General features: G+C 38.7%; 7 protein-coding genes across 7 annotated transcripts; 2 read left to right on the forward strand and 5 right to left on the reverse strand.

Annotated features, from left to right (window-relative positions):
* Positions 1 to 21: 21 nt before the first annotated feature.
* On the reverse strand, positions 22 to 300 carry L201_006846 (uncharacterized protein; the record flags this gene model as incomplete). Its single annotated transcript, XM_066222562.1, has 1 exon — positions 22 to 300. One exon carries the CDS (start codon positions 298 to 300, stop codon positions 22 to 24), a length of 279 nt encoding a protein of 92 aa, XP_066078659.1.
* Positions 301 to 821: 521 nt separating this feature from the next.
* Positions 822 to 1,885, forward strand: L201_006847 (uncharacterized protein; the record flags this gene model as incomplete). Its single annotated transcript, XM_066222563.1, has 7 exons — positions 822 to 866; positions 971 to 1,009; positions 1,079 to 1,129; positions 1,209 to 1,282; positions 1,454 to 1,524; positions 1,603 to 1,674; positions 1,746 to 1,885. The coding sequence occupies 7 exons, from the start codon at positions 822 to 824 to the stop codon at positions 1,883 to 1,885; spliced, it is 492 nt and encodes a 163-aa protein (XP_066078660.1).
* A 669-nt stretch (positions 1,886 to 2,554) lies between these two features.
* On the reverse strand, positions 2,555 to 6,928 carry L201_006848 (uncharacterized protein; the record flags this gene model as incomplete). Its single annotated transcript, XM_066222564.1, has 11 exons — positions 2,555 to 2,719; positions 2,785 to 2,880; positions 2,965 to 3,418; positions 3,476 to 3,588; positions 3,646 to 3,811; positions 3,875 to 4,050; positions 4,108 to 5,073; positions 5,128 to 5,522; positions 5,574 to 5,758; positions 5,818 to 6,438; positions 6,495 to 6,928. The coding sequence occupies 11 exons, from the start codon at positions 6,926 to 6,928 to the stop codon at positions 2,555 to 2,557; spliced, it is 3,771 nt and encodes a 1,256-aa protein (XP_066078661.1).
* Positions 6,929 to 8,085: 1,157 nt separating this feature from the next.
* Positions 8,086 to 9,042, reverse strand: L201_006849 (uncharacterized protein; the record flags this gene model as incomplete). The annotated part of the gene is made up of 4 exons (XM_066222565.1): positions 8,086 to 8,208; positions 8,423 to 8,681; positions 8,751 to 8,904; positions 8,976 to 9,042. 4 exons carry the CDS (start codon positions 9,040 to 9,042, stop codon positions 8,086 to 8,088), a joined length of 603 nt encoding a protein of 200 aa, XP_066078662.1.
* Positions 9,043 to 11,039: 1,997 nt separating this feature from the next.
* Positions 11,040 to 12,313, reverse strand: L201_006850 (ADP-ribosylation factor 6; the record flags this gene model as incomplete). The annotated part of the gene is made up of 7 exons (XM_066222566.1): positions 11,040 to 11,115; positions 11,345 to 11,420; positions 11,492 to 11,630; positions 11,741 to 11,800; positions 11,905 to 12,008; positions 12,138 to 12,203; positions 12,286 to 12,313. The coding sequence occupies 7 exons, from the start codon at positions 12,311 to 12,313 to the stop codon at positions 11,040 to 11,042; spliced, it is 549 nt and encodes a 182-aa protein (XP_066078663.1).
* Positions 12,314 to 13,202: 889 nt separating this feature from the next.
* Positions 13,203 to 15,057, forward strand: L201_006851 (3-deoxy-7-phosphoheptulonate synthase; the record flags this gene model as incomplete). Its single annotated transcript, XM_066222567.1, has 11 exons — positions 13,203 to 13,232; positions 13,311 to 13,363; positions 13,432 to 13,452; positions 13,519 to 13,620; positions 13,693 to 13,806; positions 13,862 to 13,899; positions 13,967 to 14,074; positions 14,129 to 14,259; positions 14,351 to 14,575; positions 14,687 to 14,752; positions 14,818 to 15,057. 11 exons carry the CDS (start codon positions 13,203 to 13,205, stop codon positions 15,055 to 15,057), a joined length of 1,128 nt encoding a protein of 375 aa, XP_066078664.1.
* A 253-nt stretch (positions 15,058 to 15,310) lies between these two features.
* L201_006852 (uncharacterized protein) lies at positions 15,311 to 16,299 on the reverse strand (the record flags this gene model as incomplete). Its single annotated transcript, XM_066222568.1, has 4 exons — positions 15,311 to 15,530; positions 15,705 to 15,910; positions 16,102 to 16,149; positions 16,261 to 16,299. 4 exons carry the CDS (start codon positions 16,297 to 16,299, stop codon positions 15,311 to 15,313), a joined length of 513 nt encoding a protein of 170 aa, XP_066078665.1.
* Positions 16,300 to 16,313: the final 14 nt, after the last annotated feature.

Consider the following 16,313-nt stretch of genomic DNA (forward strand, 5'->3'; position numbering starts at 1 on the left):
TGAGGTTGAAGGATTAATAGCTCATAACCCAATTCTATCAGCTATTGATTTACCATATTTATCTTTCTTTTCTTGACCCAAACCAAATATTTCATCTCCTCTATTATTATTACTATTACTATTGTTCTTGTTTTTCTGTGTATCTTTATTTTGATGAGCTTGAGTGGTCTTTGTTTGTTGCTGTTGTTGCTGTTGTTGTTCGATAGCTTCTCTAGCTAATTTACGTTTATCAATTTCAGATTGTAATAATTTAACGTCATTGGCACGTAGTGGTATAGCAGTTGGATTTGAACGTATCATATCTGTATGCTGAGTATTACGAGTATTATGAGTTGGATTGATTGATTGATTGATTTGTGGGAATGTAAGCTGAGAGTGTCAGGGTTGAGTAACGAGCTTCAGGCTTCCAGGCTCAATATTCAAAGGTATTTTAGTGGATTTTAGACTGTACGAGGAAGGCTAATAAGAATATGCGATATATGTTGAGAAGATGATGGAAAATCAACATTTTCATTGAAAATCGCGTCAAACCTCCTTCTCCGTCATTACATGTCTGGTGTTGTTTTCATTCTCATTACCCGAATAGGCAATTCTCTTTTATCTTTATAGGCTTTAACTGCGGGGCCGCTTCGCAAATGTTGACTTGAGTGAGAGCATCTTTCAGGTGATAAAGTGAATGCGTGTATAGCTTTTGGAGAACATTTAATCAACTAAATCTTCTTTATCATATTTATAGCTATTCATACAGGAAACTGATTGAAGTCGTCCATTACTATACCTGATATCGACCTGTCAAACGAAGAAGCACAAAATTAGGTAAAATGGAACAAATAGCTAGAATCAGTGATTTCGCTCGTAATTTCCGAGTAAGTCTCTTTATTACCTTGTGGTATTGCTTGAGTCTCTGAGTTGAGGGAATATGACTAACACCAGTCAATCCCCTGCTGATCTATCTTTTTGTTCTTGATAGGAGACGAGGTTATCTACTTTGAAATCACCTCAGGAATTTGTGAGTAAAGTATTTCTCATACTACTACCGAATAAGAATAGTATAGCTAAAACCAAATTTGATAAATAGTTTGATCATAGACAATTATCAAGACCTGCAAATTTGAATGAAGCTACAGCTGTAAGCTTTTATAGTCTGACGCTGTCCAAAGGGAACAGTGATCATCATTAGCTTACATGTAGCTATTATTGGTAAATAGAGAATAACACATAATACTCGAAATTTCTCAGGAAATTATTTATTGGTAATTTTGATATTAGCTGCTTATGCTATGTAAGTTTTCTCCTTCTCTGAGCAACTCATAAACTTGCTACAGCCTTAGGCAGATCTTTCTCATCAAATTCCGTATACCTAATCTCCTAAAAAATACCTATCATTATTTGTATATCTTGAACAGAAGAAAGAAGAGATTGAATACTGATTCTCAATTTATCCCTTAAATAGGTTAACAAATCCTCTATTATTAATCGCTATAGCTTTCTTAGCAGGTGGTTTTGCAGCTATCAATAAATTTGGTACGTTTCAATACTAGGAATTGGTGATAACTTTCAATTTAAGCTGATGACCCATTATTCATCGGGCCTCAAATATAGCTCCAGAACCTGTACAAGTTGGATCTCAAACTATAACTCAAAAACACTTATATACAGGTTTATTTGTTATTGGTGAGTTAATTATAGTATCTTTTTTAAGTATGATTATTATACTTATCATTTTTTCATTCTTCATAATTCAGGTTTACCACTTTTATGGATAGCTTCACCTGTATCAACATTTTTTTGGTTAGTCGGTTCATCATCAATTTTAATTTTAGGTCATGCAAGTTTAATGGAACCTGGTGTTGAAAGTGAATATCAAGGTGTTGAAGGTGTATAGAGATGAGAACCGTCTTTTTTTATAATGCCAAAAGGGAAAAAAAAACAACCTATAAATGAGACTGGGAGTTAAAAAAAGTTAGAGATGGAATCGTTTTAGAAGTTATACGAGTAGAATGTCCAGAGAAACAACTGTCTGAAAGTTAGGGGTTGCAGAACAATTCTTATTTCAAATAAGGTAAAGAAAAGTTAAAATAGAATGATTTGACATATACATATGCCCAATAATAGTATTATGAATACTATATAGATGGATATTTTACGCAAACTTGATGTGGATAATCTTATTCGAACATCAGCTTGATCAGTCGGTAGATCATACCGATCAGTTCAGATCATGAACACGCGAAGCTCTGAGTTCTGCTCTGTAAAGGACGAGTATTTCTATATTGACATTTTCTGCATATGCTATGCGATGATTTGATTTCACGTTCCACTTTTCATTTTCACTACAACTTTCTACAAAATCTCACTTGTGCTTTCCTTTTCCTTCCATGGCTTCGCGTTTTCACCTCCATGTTGCCCAATTCACTTAACCTGACTTCTTATCTTTAAAGGTTATCAATGTAGGTTTCGCCAAGACAGATTGTATCCCTCGAGACCATCTGCTCCTACCCACACGACTTCATCCTCTTCAAGCTATGCGAGACTATATAGACATGCTTGTTGACTAAGCATTCATCTTATGTCCAATAATATCCATAATACCTCTCATCATAGCAGTATGACTTTGAGTGTTTTGATCTGGGAACCTTTGCAAGTTGTTCATGACAGCGTTGAGTTGACCTTGAACGACTGATAACACCCTTGAGATATATCCTGCGATATTTTGATCCTATTTGAAGAGGAAAAAGTTAGCTTCATGCCTCAACCAAAGATGACTAGAATGCTTAAGCTCACTTTAGGATCAACTAAAATAGCAGTTCTTCTTGACCATCCGGCAACTTGGATAAACATTGGATTCGTACTTGGGAGTTCAGTAAGTACAATTGAAAGCTAACATGATTTGGCATAAACTATCAGCTGGTGCCTCATCGCGGGTGTTGTCCAGCCGATCCAAGCTAAGACCCAGATACTCACTCTATGAAGTAAAGTCAAAAGTACAGCTTGTGATAAAGGACTTTTACCTTGAGTAGGTAAACAATATTCAGTCAAGAATAAATGTTCGGCTACCAATTGCAATGTAGAAGCGGTAGTTTGAACTCCCAAGGCAGTTAAAAAGGTATCTTCCAGTTGACTCGGTGTGGGAGGTTGAAAATGAGGAGGTGCTTGTTGTTGTTGCTGTTGTTGGACAGGTGGTAAAGGATGATGGGGTGGGGGTGGAGCGACAGAGTTTGAATTATTAGACGAAACAGGAGCTTGTGGAGGAGAAACAACACCGTTTGGTGCGGAAGGAGGAGGATTAGATTTCAAGTGTTCAGATAATGAAGTAACTTGTTTTTGTAATTCAGCAATTGAAGTTGACATGTTCCTGATTAAATGGTCATTTGCTAATTGACCTTCGTTTGAAGGTGGAGAAAGCTCCTTTCGGATCCTATTAATCAAGAAGGTTAGTTGACATTTTTACTACTGCTATCGAAAGGCAACTGACTGGAGCATCTCAGATCGCATCTCAGCCGACAGTGACTCGACAACACTTGATGAAGCTTGAGTCATAGCTGGTAGGAGGGTATGTTGGATTGCTTCTTGAACAGCTTTATCCATCTGCAAATTGGTGATAAGGTCAGCTCGCGAAAGTCTGATGGCAAGTAGCTGACTTACGGCATTAGATACAAGATTAGAGATTGTTCTCTGTACTATAGGTACCAGACTTCTTTCCAATTCTTTGGGAACAGTTTGGAGTGCGTCAAAGATAGCAGCGGGAACTTGATTACTTGTTACTGTTCGAACCTCGTTTTGAATGGTGGAGGTAGCAGCGGGCACAAGACTAGAGAACCAAGTTATTCGTAAGCTAACGATTCATGACGATGTTCAGAGTAACAAAACTTACGTCTTCTTGATTTCTTGTACAATTGTATTGTTCAAAGATCCCTTGATACTTCTTTCAACTCGAGCAGAAATATCAGTGGCGAAATCAGGTCCTGTCAAACCGTCAAATCGGGAATTAAGAGCAGCAATTTCGTTCTTGAGGAGTTGTTTTAGATGATTGGAAAGTCGATCCTCAGTCTATATTCGAAAAAATCAGCTTTCGGAGCGTAAAGAGTAATTGGGAAGCTGACATACCTTTTTCAGAGCTTTGGTGAAATCTTCTTGTCCTGCAGCGGATCCATTAAGTTCCTCTCCAGCGGAGTTGGCAGCAGCAATAGCAGCAATACTTCCTTTCCTTGATTGAGCTTTAGGTCTGACTGGAGCAGGTGCTTCATCTTCAGATGCAGAGGGAAGTTCTGCCTTGACTACAGTAGGGGAAGCGTTCTTACTTGGAGCTTTAGAGCCAGCTCTGGATCTTGGTTTGGGCAATTCAATCTTTCCTCCTTTATTAGGTGATGGAACAGCTTTAGTGGTGGAAGCTGCGGGAACTGCCGGAGGGGCGGGTGTAAGTGCAGGAACAGAAGCAGTAGATTCTGATTGCTGTGGAGCACCTGCAGTGGGAGCTGGAATAGGAGCTTTGAGAGCATTATAAGCTGATCTAGAGATGGTGGCTTGACTCAATCCTTGAGGTGTAGCAAAGAATATTTCTGAATCTTCTTCAATGCCTTTTTTAGCTAATACTAAACTTGTTACCGGCTGTAAGGGATATTCAGCGGCTTTATCAAATGCTGCAACTTTAGGACCATCAGGCTTTGAAGCATCTTTGATCGGTTGTTGACCTTTTAAAGCATACTTGAAAGCGTAAAGACTACCTCTGGCAAATGGAGCGATATATAGGGTTGTTTTGTTTGAATCGTAAACTGCATGAGAATAGTTCAAATCTTCTAAACATGGTGGAGGAGCGACGAACTCGATAGTTGACAAGACTGCAAGGTCGACAGTGATTTGAACCAGGTCATAGTGTGAATTCTTGGCGCGACCAACAAGGATATTGGATTCGCAGAATTGGATGGAAGAGGGCTCCTTTTCAGGTGCTTTTGAGGGGAGAGATCGATGCCATACCCTGTTGAGGTTGGATACATTGTATAAAGTCAAGTAGGAGTCGGAAGAGAGTAAACCGATAGCTTGTTGTGTGGCATTAAGGCAGAAATCAACAACATTCTATATAACGGTATCAGCTCATATACCAGTATGAAAAGGGGAAGAATTACTCACTCCATCGGTTTTGAGCATCTTATTATCCTTACAAATATCCTCAAACCCAAGAAGTCGTCCGCCCCTTCCGTAAGCTAATGGGTCAAACACGACAACACCCTCAGTTCCCGCTACAGCTAACCAATCTTTCCCATCTTTCTTCACCCATTCAATTTTGGTAGGCCAACCGGTTGGAGAGTTGACTACAGCAGCGTAGAATACGAGTTCGATATTGGGGTCATCTGTCTGCCAGCCAGCTGAAGGCACTTTGTGCACTGCTATGGTCTTGTCCCATCCGATCGACGCAATCAAGTTGGCGGTCACTGCAAGATCGGTAACGGGGCCCATGGTTGCTGTTCCAAATTGTTGGATAACAGCGCGTGCCCCAGATGTACTGTCAATCAATCTGATCCGACCTATCGGCATCATCAGCGAAAGTAACTTTGTTTCAAGCAGAAAGGGCTTACCTTTAGACATTGTATAGGCGATGAAATTTTTGGTAATTCCAACTCTTCTTCCTTTCTTAAATGTCATGAAATCTGTTCTCATAAGTGTGGTGGGTGTGATTTGAACTGGGTCGCCTGTATTGACTAGTAAGTCCAGATTGGGTTGTGAGAGTACGATGGAAGTATTAGAAGTAAGCCCTTTGGGACTGTAAGCATTGGGTGTGTTAGCCATTATTTATGCCTGAACCGGACAAACAGTACTTACCCTTTGCCTTGAGCGTCTTTTACGACTTTAGCATGTTGCCAAGTATTCTGAATCTTGTCATCAATCTCAGTTTGAGGAAGTTCGTTGATTGAAACGGGGGTGGTGAAAGTCATAGGAGGCTCATACGGTTCTCTTTCAGCTTTCAAAGCTGGTTCAGCAAATGATAAGGAAGTCGATGAACCTTGTGAAATCGTTCTGCCATTCCCAGCTAAAGGTAATTTATCGATCGATTTGACTTTGTTCAATTTTTGTTCGTCTTCAAGTTTAGCTTTTGTGTCTTTTGGTGTAGCATTCTTTTCCTTCTTTGGCGGTTTTACATTTGAGGAAGAAGGTTGACGTGATTTGGGGAGTTGTTCAAATGCGTCAAATGGTGAATCAAAGTGAAACATGCTTTTCTTAGGTGTCTCATTGGCCGTAATAGCTGGTACAGCTGCTGTAGAAGGTTTTTCATCTGCTGCTTTGACTGCTGATTTCGCTTGAGAGGTAGAAGTAGTAGAAGTTCCAGTATGTTGAGCTTGTACAGTAGGAGGCGGAAGTAATTTAGCAGAAGGTGAAGTGATACCTGATGGATGATTGTTAATTGGTCCTTGATCTGCTGCAGAAGGTGAAAGATTTGGGTGACTAAATATATTTGAAAATCAGCTACCACCCTACTGATAATTGGATAGCTGACTTACCTAGCTCTGAAAACAGCTAATGGATCCGATTTTTCACCCTGAGCATTGACTGGAGTAGCCGCTGTAGATCTTTCGTTAGGCGATATGACTCCGGCATTAGGTGTAGATTGACCTTGACCTATACTGTTCAACATTCCTAATAATCTATTTTGCTGATTACCTTCTTGTTGAAGATTTGTGCCTTCTAAAGATTGAGCTGAAGGAGGAGGGGGTGAAGAGATATTTTTGAATAGATCTAATAATGATACAGCTTGAGTATTTTGTTGTGGTGGTGGGGGTGAAGTGAATATATGATCTCTTGATGATTCGCCGTTAGATTGGGTTTGATTAATTGTTCCAGATGCATTTACAGCTTCGAAAGGTGAGGCTGAAGAAGGAGGAGGAGGTGAAGTAGCTGACTTGAGCATTGCTAATAGTTTATTGTGTTGGTCCATCTTGAGAAAATGTATACCCAAAAAGTATGAGGAAGAAAGGAAAAGGAAGGTGGAGTGTAGGAAGTCGTGTTATATGCGTGTGATTGATGTGTTTTCACCAAAACGATTAAAGGGAGGAAGGAAAGAAATATCGATGAATTACCGATGAAAAGGTGGCAAAGTATCAAAGATCTTTCGAATAACTCTAAGCTTGAATTCGCCTTTTGTGTTTATTTGCCAGTATGTTACGATAGAAGAGCGTGTTGAAGCCTGACTTGAATCAAGAGGACAAACACACAGGCTAAATTAGCGATTATTCCATGTTCATCGGAAAACAATCTTCAATTTGATCGCCAATTGCAGATTTGAATGTTCGGTCTTACACCGGAACTCACCTCAATGCTGAATGTCTGTCAGAAGCAGAGCTATCTTGCGAGATAAATTCGATCTTAAACTGAAAAGAAGTAATGAGGCGACAAGGAAATGCAAATGAAAGGAGAGGGAAGGAAATAACAAAAGATTCGCAAGCAGAAAGTTGAGTTTGATGTTCCGGTAAAGTTAAGTACTCAGCTACTTATGATTTACATCATCTCATCATCAGTCGCGAAATAAAATCATACCTCGTGGCACTTGAAAATTCGCAATTATCATCGTGCACAATCATGCACAGCTAGTATAGTCTGTGCACCTTTGATTCGATCCCCTTGCCTTACTTAGTGAGGAGAGTGAAATATGCAAGAATATAGATACAGTATTATTCATTCGTCTATATCGAATATCGTGTATATTAACTACTGTTATACATTCTTTATCTGGTAGTTTCCTTCTCACAACTACGCTTTTGACATCCGCTATATCATGTATTTGGTATATGTAAGATAGATTATAAAGTTATAAATCCCTGTAAAAGAGAGGAAATTGGAAGGATATGCCATATTTATGTTGGAAATATGATATTTATTATAAATAAGTAATTATAGAAACCCTAGATACGGGGAAGAGAAGAATAAAGAACTGATTGATTGTCGATATCAGGATTTGAACCCAATTTAGCTATCGATAGGTAACTACTGTGAGAATAGCAAAGTTTGAGAAGGGAGATTCAGTAGTAATTGCTTAGTACTGTTGATAGAGTGATAATCAGCATTGTGTATCCATATAGCGCTGTCAAATAATGCCTAACTCACTTTTTCACCAGCAAATCTACCTTCGGCGAATCGACCGAAAGCACCACAGAATGATGTACACATAGCTGCACAGAGAGCGACAAATGCACCGACTGTGAACCAGTTTGCGTTACCCTGTGAAGCGAGTGAAGCGAGAAAAGTTAGCGGGTAAAGTCGACCATAAATTGTGGCTCCTCTAATCTAGCACTTCATCATAAACAGCTTCCCGGACCACAGAGCTTTCACTGGATTACATTTTTTATGAATCGACCACCAAACCACAGCAATGTCCCGCTCGGCGCTCCTCTTACTCCTACTTCCCAAGATCGAATCGAGACAGAAGACTTACCAAACCAGCAGAGTATCCAGCATCTTGGATTCTGTTCTTAAGGACATTCCATAATACCATGTCAATAACAAAGATGACCAATGTGACTAAAGCAGCGAAACCAGCTGTTAAAGCAGCAAAGATAGTTGCGACTCTTGAAGCACATGATGCACCTAATAATCCGAATACTAAAGCGAAGAATGCTAATCCACCGGCAATAGGATGTAAGATTAAGGTATATGTCAAGTTGTGGAGGACTTTGGAGTTGAGCACAACGTTACTGCAAGAGAAAGAAAAAATCGCATCAGTAATGCGCCTGATCAATGCAGATAAGAAAGTTCACACTTACTCAGCACCAGGTAATTCCAAGTTGTAACCTTCACTTCTGTGACTACAAGCACCTCCTTCTATACAGTAACCGAATACACCATAGACTACTCTTCCTGCTGATGTTGTGGCATGTAAGAAATTGACTTTATCCCATGCTGGTGGAGTAACGGAAGCTACAGATGCAGAAACAATGTAAGATTCTCTGTTGTACAACAGACAGCTTGTTTTTTGCGAGCTTGCTTACCGAAGATCAAAAGTGCCATAGCAGCGAACGCTAGGCAAAGCCCTGGGACAGCTGGAGAAAGACCCATCTTGAAGTAACTTTAGGTGTTATGAAGGTGAAGAAGTGTTGAAGAAAAGAGAGAGAAGTGACTTGAAAAAAAGGAGTTGAAAAGGCTTAAGCGGTGTTTATCGATTTAGCGCGCGAGTTGAATTATTTGCTAGCGTTGGCAGAAATAGCTTTACTAGTTGTGTTGCTGTGAGATATTATTATAAGTATGAACAATATTATAAGGTGATGATGAAGTGAGAAGAATAAGATAGAAAAGCAAGATGAGAGGGAGAGATGAAGATTAGATAGTGAAAAGTGTCCAAGCAGGTGGTACATGCAGTACATAAGGAAAAAGTCCAGCCAAAGTCGATCCTTATTGTGGCTGGTCATTGATATTTGTTTTTTTTTTCTGTCTGTCTGACTGGGTCCTTACGCCCTGAATCATTGCGTACTATAACTGTATGTATGGTGGGATAGTTACCGGTAAATACGTCATATATATCTCATTTCGCGGATCGATTGTGATTTTGTGATTTATTTCGTACCGTCATTCTGTGGTTTTTCCTTTCATTAAAAATCATTAAGATACATATGACCCTAAATTGTTCCCGGATTCTAAGACAAACCCTTTTTCATATACAGTAGAAATACCTTTTCTTCGCAAAACCAAACCAAATCAAACCAAATAAGATGATCATGTCATCATATGTATGCTACACCTCTACATATAGCTAGGTAATGTTCTAGCTCCAACAGAATCCCTTTCTTCTGCCTTGAATGCAATTTCAACAGGAACAAATCCCAAATCCAACTTATAGCTACTCTTGGTATCATATACGTTATCATATACCGTATTCTTTGGGTATACCGATCCGAACATTATTGCGGTTGCGGTATATGACATAGTTTTATCGTCTTCGATTGCTTCTTGAGACTAGTAGTACTAGTAGTGGAAAAGATGTAATGTTCTCAAATTGGTTTGTTTACATGACGTCTTTGTGGTTCGCAATCTGTTTTAGCGGATGATCTTCATCAAATAATGTTTTATATTTGGTTTAATGATGATGAAATGACGCAAAGGAATCTCATTAGATAGTTTGATGTAAACAACTAAAAGTTGTCTTGCCACGAGGTTATCGATATCTAGCTAAATACAACATAAACTACCACGAATTAAGCATTGGATAAGCAGTCACTGTATTGTCCAGATGATCGAAGTCAATTATTTTCATAATTAACACAACTACTGTACAAAATTGAGACCACCAGAAAGCTAACTCGGTAAAGATTGACTAAGTGATTTGGTTTCTTAAACTTTTCATTTTGTTGTGCTAACCATTCCAAAAGTCCTCATGCAACAAGGGGCAGATCTAACGGTTTGACAATCGGGAAAGACCCGCTCGACAGGGATCGTTATGTTCTTTTGCCCTTGCTTTCTTCGTAAACATCTTTTCTTTGAGTATTTGCGATCCGCATATTAAGTAGATCATTTGTAGATACTTGAAACCTCCTTCTGAAACTGTCATCATCCTGGAAGAAAATTATCTCGAGTAAGCATAAAGAAGGCTAATAATACTGTCAATACTCATTTGGGATGAGCTTGAAGAACCAAAGTCATGATTCGCTCTATCGGTCCATCTATATTCCCTGTTATTATTGTGCACCTACCACTACGGGCGACCCACTACAGAGGTGCCATATTTAGAGGATAGGAATGGTTAAAAAGTTGCATAACAATATACGTTTATTATTTCATATATACACAAAGAAGACCAAAAAGACAAAGAATTATTAGGTGATGTACGAAAGAAATCGTGTAATAGATACTTTCCATCATAAGTGAAATAGTAAGAAAATGGATGGAATAATAACAGTAATGGGGTATCTAAAAAGACAACAAGTCTAAAGGGGGTATCTAGAGAAAATGTGACATATATCTATTGCAGGTAATCAATAGGAGAGTTGAAGAAGAAACGGACAGCTTAGGAAGCGCAGTAGTAGGAGAACATCGTCTACTGACATACGACAAACGCCCTTCTATGACTTTGTTCCTTTCACATTCTGTGATAACCATTGTAGTCCTTCGAAAAGACCTTCTCCTGTCGTCGCGCAACTATACAAGGAAGGGTTAATTAGTGTTTTCACTATATTTGACTGTTTCTGTGTTGCAATCTCAGCGATATCCCCATCAATCCGGCTGCCCTTCAAGGAATATTCGGATCTTTGTCGGCTTTGGGATATTGGATCCTAGCAGAAATCTTTCTGATCCTACTCCTGCTCATCACTTCACTATCTGAATCTTCTCGGGCGGATGCATCCATACAAATGGAGCTTGTACTCACCTAGGATGCACATACCAACTCCTATCTCTCATTTTATGTAGGCCCAATTTTTCAGTTACTTCTGCAGGTGACATGGCTAAAGTTTAAATGAAAAGTCAATGTAAGCTACGCTTTTCGATCGAGACCCTCGAGATTGCAGTAGCTTACCTCCCGGTAAATCTTGTTTATTTGCGAAAACCATCAAAAGACAATCTCTCATTTCTCTATCTGCTAAAATACGTTCTAATTCTAATCTAGCTTCATCAATTCTATCCCTATCTCCTGAATCAATAACGAATATTAAACCCTATATAATAGTATGTCATCAGCTGAGGATCATGTCGTTTATGGTAGACGACAAGTATAAAAGCTGAACGTATAGCCTGGTTTTCTCTTTAGATGAATATCGATACTTACCTGTGTTCCTGTATAGTAATGTCGCCATAATGGTCTGATCTTATCTTGCCCACCAACATCCTATGGTCAACAATGACTGGTCAGCTCACGGTTACTGTCAGAATCTATATTGTGCTACCAAATTGGTTCCATCTTCGAACGATCGCTTGACATAATTTACTTACCCATACGTTAAATTTCACATTCTTATACGTAACCGTCTCTACGTTGAATCCTACCGTTGGAATGGTCGTTACAGATTGATTGAGTTTGAGCTTATATAAAATTGCTAGAATGAGAGGTCAGCCAACTACTCACCACGTATCAGAGAGTCCCGAAGTATCTGACATCAAATTTGAGCCTGGTTTGCAATACCCAAGGATATTGCTGTTCAGTATTGGCCGGTTCCACGACTTACTTGTTTTACCAGCAGCATCCAAACCAAGCATCAAAATTCGCATTTCCTTGTTACCGAATAATTTCCCTAGCAGAGAAGAGTATCTCAATATCAGTAAAGCTGTGAGATGATGATCCTCATGTACTTGTACCATAGTGCATATACATACCTAATGCTTTACTGAGTTGACCACCCATGTTGACTGATCTGTTGTTTATTCGTTCACTTGGTTTACCAGTTTAAGTATAAGAAATCTGATCTGAAGATATGATCAGAATTTTCAATTCGATATAACTGAACGGTGCTTTGATCTCAATTTCTATCCAATTATTTTCTGTCTTGAAAATCCACGAAGATCAGGTTCAGATATGGGTTATCGTTATCCGTTTGTTATTGCTCTGGAGGTACAGCAGATGATAAAATTGAAGTTGATGGGTATTGGAGATGAGAAAAGAGCGACTAATGGTGGATTATATGTTGAGGTATAAAAGTAAAAATCCAGGTATGAAGGAGAAGAAGAAGATGATCAATGCATTGTAGCATACCTATATCATTAAAATGTCTTCAATTCAATTCATCAACATGGTATTCTGTGTCCGTGTCTGTGTCTGTTCAACCTGAAACGCCTTGATCTCCTCCTTCTGCTTTTATCCTTAATCTGTATTACTGTATATCTCTTACCTCGTTTTTACCATGCTTTCTACGCGTCTAATCCGAGATGCACCAGATCTACAATTACGTAAATGCGTAACATAATGCGGGGAAGGGTTACCTATTGAGTTTGAATAAGTGAATAATCCCGTTAGTGTGGCATATTCAGGTTATATTAGCCAGTGCGTTTGGCGGTACTCGCCGCTTGAGAAGAGCAAATAAATACCGCCGGTCGGATCTTAAGCGTATCTTAATCCTTTGACTTTTTTAAAAGTATTTTGAGTCGGAGTATCCAGGTAAAGTACAAGTTTAACGTTAAAGATCCAATTAACTGCTATATATATGTCAAGTTAACTTCAAAAGTGTTTTCGTATATTTAGTTATAAGAACAACATATATAATATTCAGACTATATCATTTATATATATATAAGAGATGTCACCTGCTAGTGTATCAGTACGAGAAGTGAGTTTTATTCTCCACTACACGAGCGATAGTATTCTTGGAGGAAGACTTTGTTGCTTAATGATTATTGAATCATAGGCCATGGAAATGCTCGATGATCGAAGAGTCAAATGTACTCGACCTTTGATTCCGTATGTTTGCAACATCTTGAATAATTCGAACGGAGAGGAAGACAGCTGATCTGATCTGTTTCTTATAGACCTCAAATTCTTCTTGAAGAGTGAGTGGTCATTGACACGTTCATTAACACAAGTACAAGTCAGCTCATATGACACCTTTTCACTAGACTTCCACTTTCTTTAAGAGGTGCTCAAACAGTGTTAGATGGTAGAAGACAAGTAGAAGCCGTTGTAAGAGGTGATGATGACCGACTTTTAGTGGTTGTAGGGTAAGTCATTGTCATTATCTCCAGCTTGTTCTGTCTCACGTGGTTTCTTTCACTTATGCGTGTCCTCTTTAGACCATGTTCGGTTCATGATCCCGAACAAGCTTTAGTTTACGCCAAGAAATTAGCTGAATACGCCAAAGAATCTGAAGAAGATTTGGTTATTGTTATGAGAGTTTACTTTGAAAAGTATGCTAGCTTACGCTCTCGCTTTATGTGTGTAAGCTGACAGATCGACGAATAGACCTAGAACAACAGTAGGATGGAAAGGTCTTATCAACGGTGAGCTATCTTGATAATATCGACTATCAAAGAATCAATACAATAGCTGACTTTCAGTTCATCCTAGATCCCGACATGAACGGTACCTACCAAATCAATCGAGGTCTCAAACTTGCTAGAAAACTATTGTTAGATGTAACTGAATTAGGTCTTCCTACTGCAGGAGAATTCTTGGGTAAGCTATCTGACACATTGATCTCTAATATATAGCTTATACTTTGTATAATAGATGTCATTTCTCCTCAATACCTCGCTGATCTCAGTTCGTGGGGTGCTATCGGTGCTAGAACAACTGAATCTCAAGTACATAGAGAATTAGCTTCTGCTTTATCAATGAGTGTCGGTTTCAAAAACGGTACAGTGAGTACAACCTATGCCTTCACACAAATCTTCGAGATCCTACAAAGTACGGTGCCCCATTAGATTACTAACTTTTTACTTCTGGTCTTAGGACGGCTCAATCGATATTGCCGTAGACGCTATAAAGGCTGCTGGATCAGGTCACACTTTCTTGTCGGTAACAAAACAAGGTCTTTCAGCTATTGTGGAAACTGAAGGAAACAGTTCAACACATGTTATATTAAGAGGTTCAACAAAAGGTCCTAATTACACTGAAGAACATGTTACATCTGCTGGTGAGAAATTGAAGAAAGCTGGATTACCCGCTAAAATCATGGTGAGTATTGCTTGAATGTCCAGGTCATCTGATCTACCTATCCTGAGTACAGGCTTGGATACATTTAAGTTCATTGACTATAGAATACTGAATACATGTTCATCATTACAGATTGACTGCTCTCACGGTAATTCATCGAAACAACACATCAAACAAATCGAAGTCGGACACGATATCGTAAGTTCAGTTGTAATTTGTGCCGCTCTTTGAGATAAACTAATCCATTGCGTTGCTGTTCATAGTCATCACAATTATCATCAGGACCATCATCACAAATGATAATGGGTGTAATGATAGAATCGAATATAAATGAAGGTAAACAAAGTGTACCACCTGAAGGTCCATCAGGATTGAAATATGGTGTATCAGTTACAGATGCTTGTATATCTTTAGAGCAAACTATTCCATTATTGGAAGAATTAAGAAAAGGTGTACAAACTAGAAGACAAAACGTTAAAAACAAGCATATAAATGGAGAGTAAATTATCTCTATAATTTAGTATGCTCGGAAAAATATGCGGCTTGCTGCTTTAAATTCAGGAGAAGGATATTCTGCGGGAAAATGAGGTAGGATTTTACCGTTCAAAAAGTACCCGTTTAGGGGACATTGATGCGTACTGTATGCATATTCATTCGATTTATCAATCTCGTCACTTGATCGATAAATCAATAGGGAGCCACAATGAGGCCAATCACTACTCGTAATGACAGTGCTGTGAACCCGAAAAGAACGACTTAGATAATAGCGTTCTCTTCCAGGGTGGATTTCTGATCTTCCCAGACCATGAAATATTTTACTACTTCTTCCTTATCAAGTGGTAACCCCTCGGATTGGAATAATTTGTTGTCATTTTCAACTGTAGCTTGCATTTCATCGGATGCCTCGAATCCATTTTCACGAGCTGACATCCGCTCTTCATTTAGTTCTACCAATTTTTCAAGGGCTTCAATTTTACTTTTCGGTATTTAGTGGGAAAAGAAGGTATTAATTAGTTAAAGAACCGTTTCAATTCTCTTCTCCACAAAAAAAGTTGATGTAAATGGAGGATAGGATAAGAGGGATGAGGCTTGATTTACTCGTATGATACTCTATTCTGGATGAATTGATTTCAAGTATGGTATAACTCACGAATTGATTGCTTCATCACCCTCAGTTCTGGAAAAATAAGCGTTATATGTCTCGTCACTTCTTTTATCATCTGACCAAATATATAATAATGGAGGTAAACCATATTGACTTCTAACTTTTGACATGTATGTACTGGGTGGTTTACGTGCATCTCTCCAATCAATATCTGTTCTATGAGCTGTCTTCACTGATGACTTTTGTGAGTACTGCAAGTACATATAGGGCAGTTATATCAAGTAAGCCGGTACATGTCAATACTTACAGTAGTAATGAGAATCACACAACAATATAATCATACGTTAGTGGAATTAATGTAAGTCAGTATGGCCTATCAATAACATTTCCAGGAAATACATGGTATTTTTTTGATTAGCTAGATAGAATCAACACAACTTACCGTGTACATAAGGTTTGGTCCGAGTGTCGAAGGGATAGTACCCCTTGCCTTTGAGATTGAAAAAAAAAGTAATAAGCCACCCTGAAGGCTACATATATGTGGCCTATTGCATACTATTGAGGATGTAAACAGAATTCCGTACTGATTGGTCAGACTTACCAATTGAGTTGAACGGGAGCTTCCAGTGTTGGCTGACATTGTTATATTGTCTT

The sequence above is a fragment of the Kwoniella dendrophila genome, chromosome 9 (assembly GCF_036810415.1).
Source record: "Kwoniella dendrophila CBS 6074 chromosome 9, complete sequence".
In the NCBI taxonomy this organism is placed as follows: Eukaryota; Fungi; Basidiomycota; class Tremellomycetes; order Tremellales; family Cryptococcaceae; genus Kwoniella; species Kwoniella dendrophila.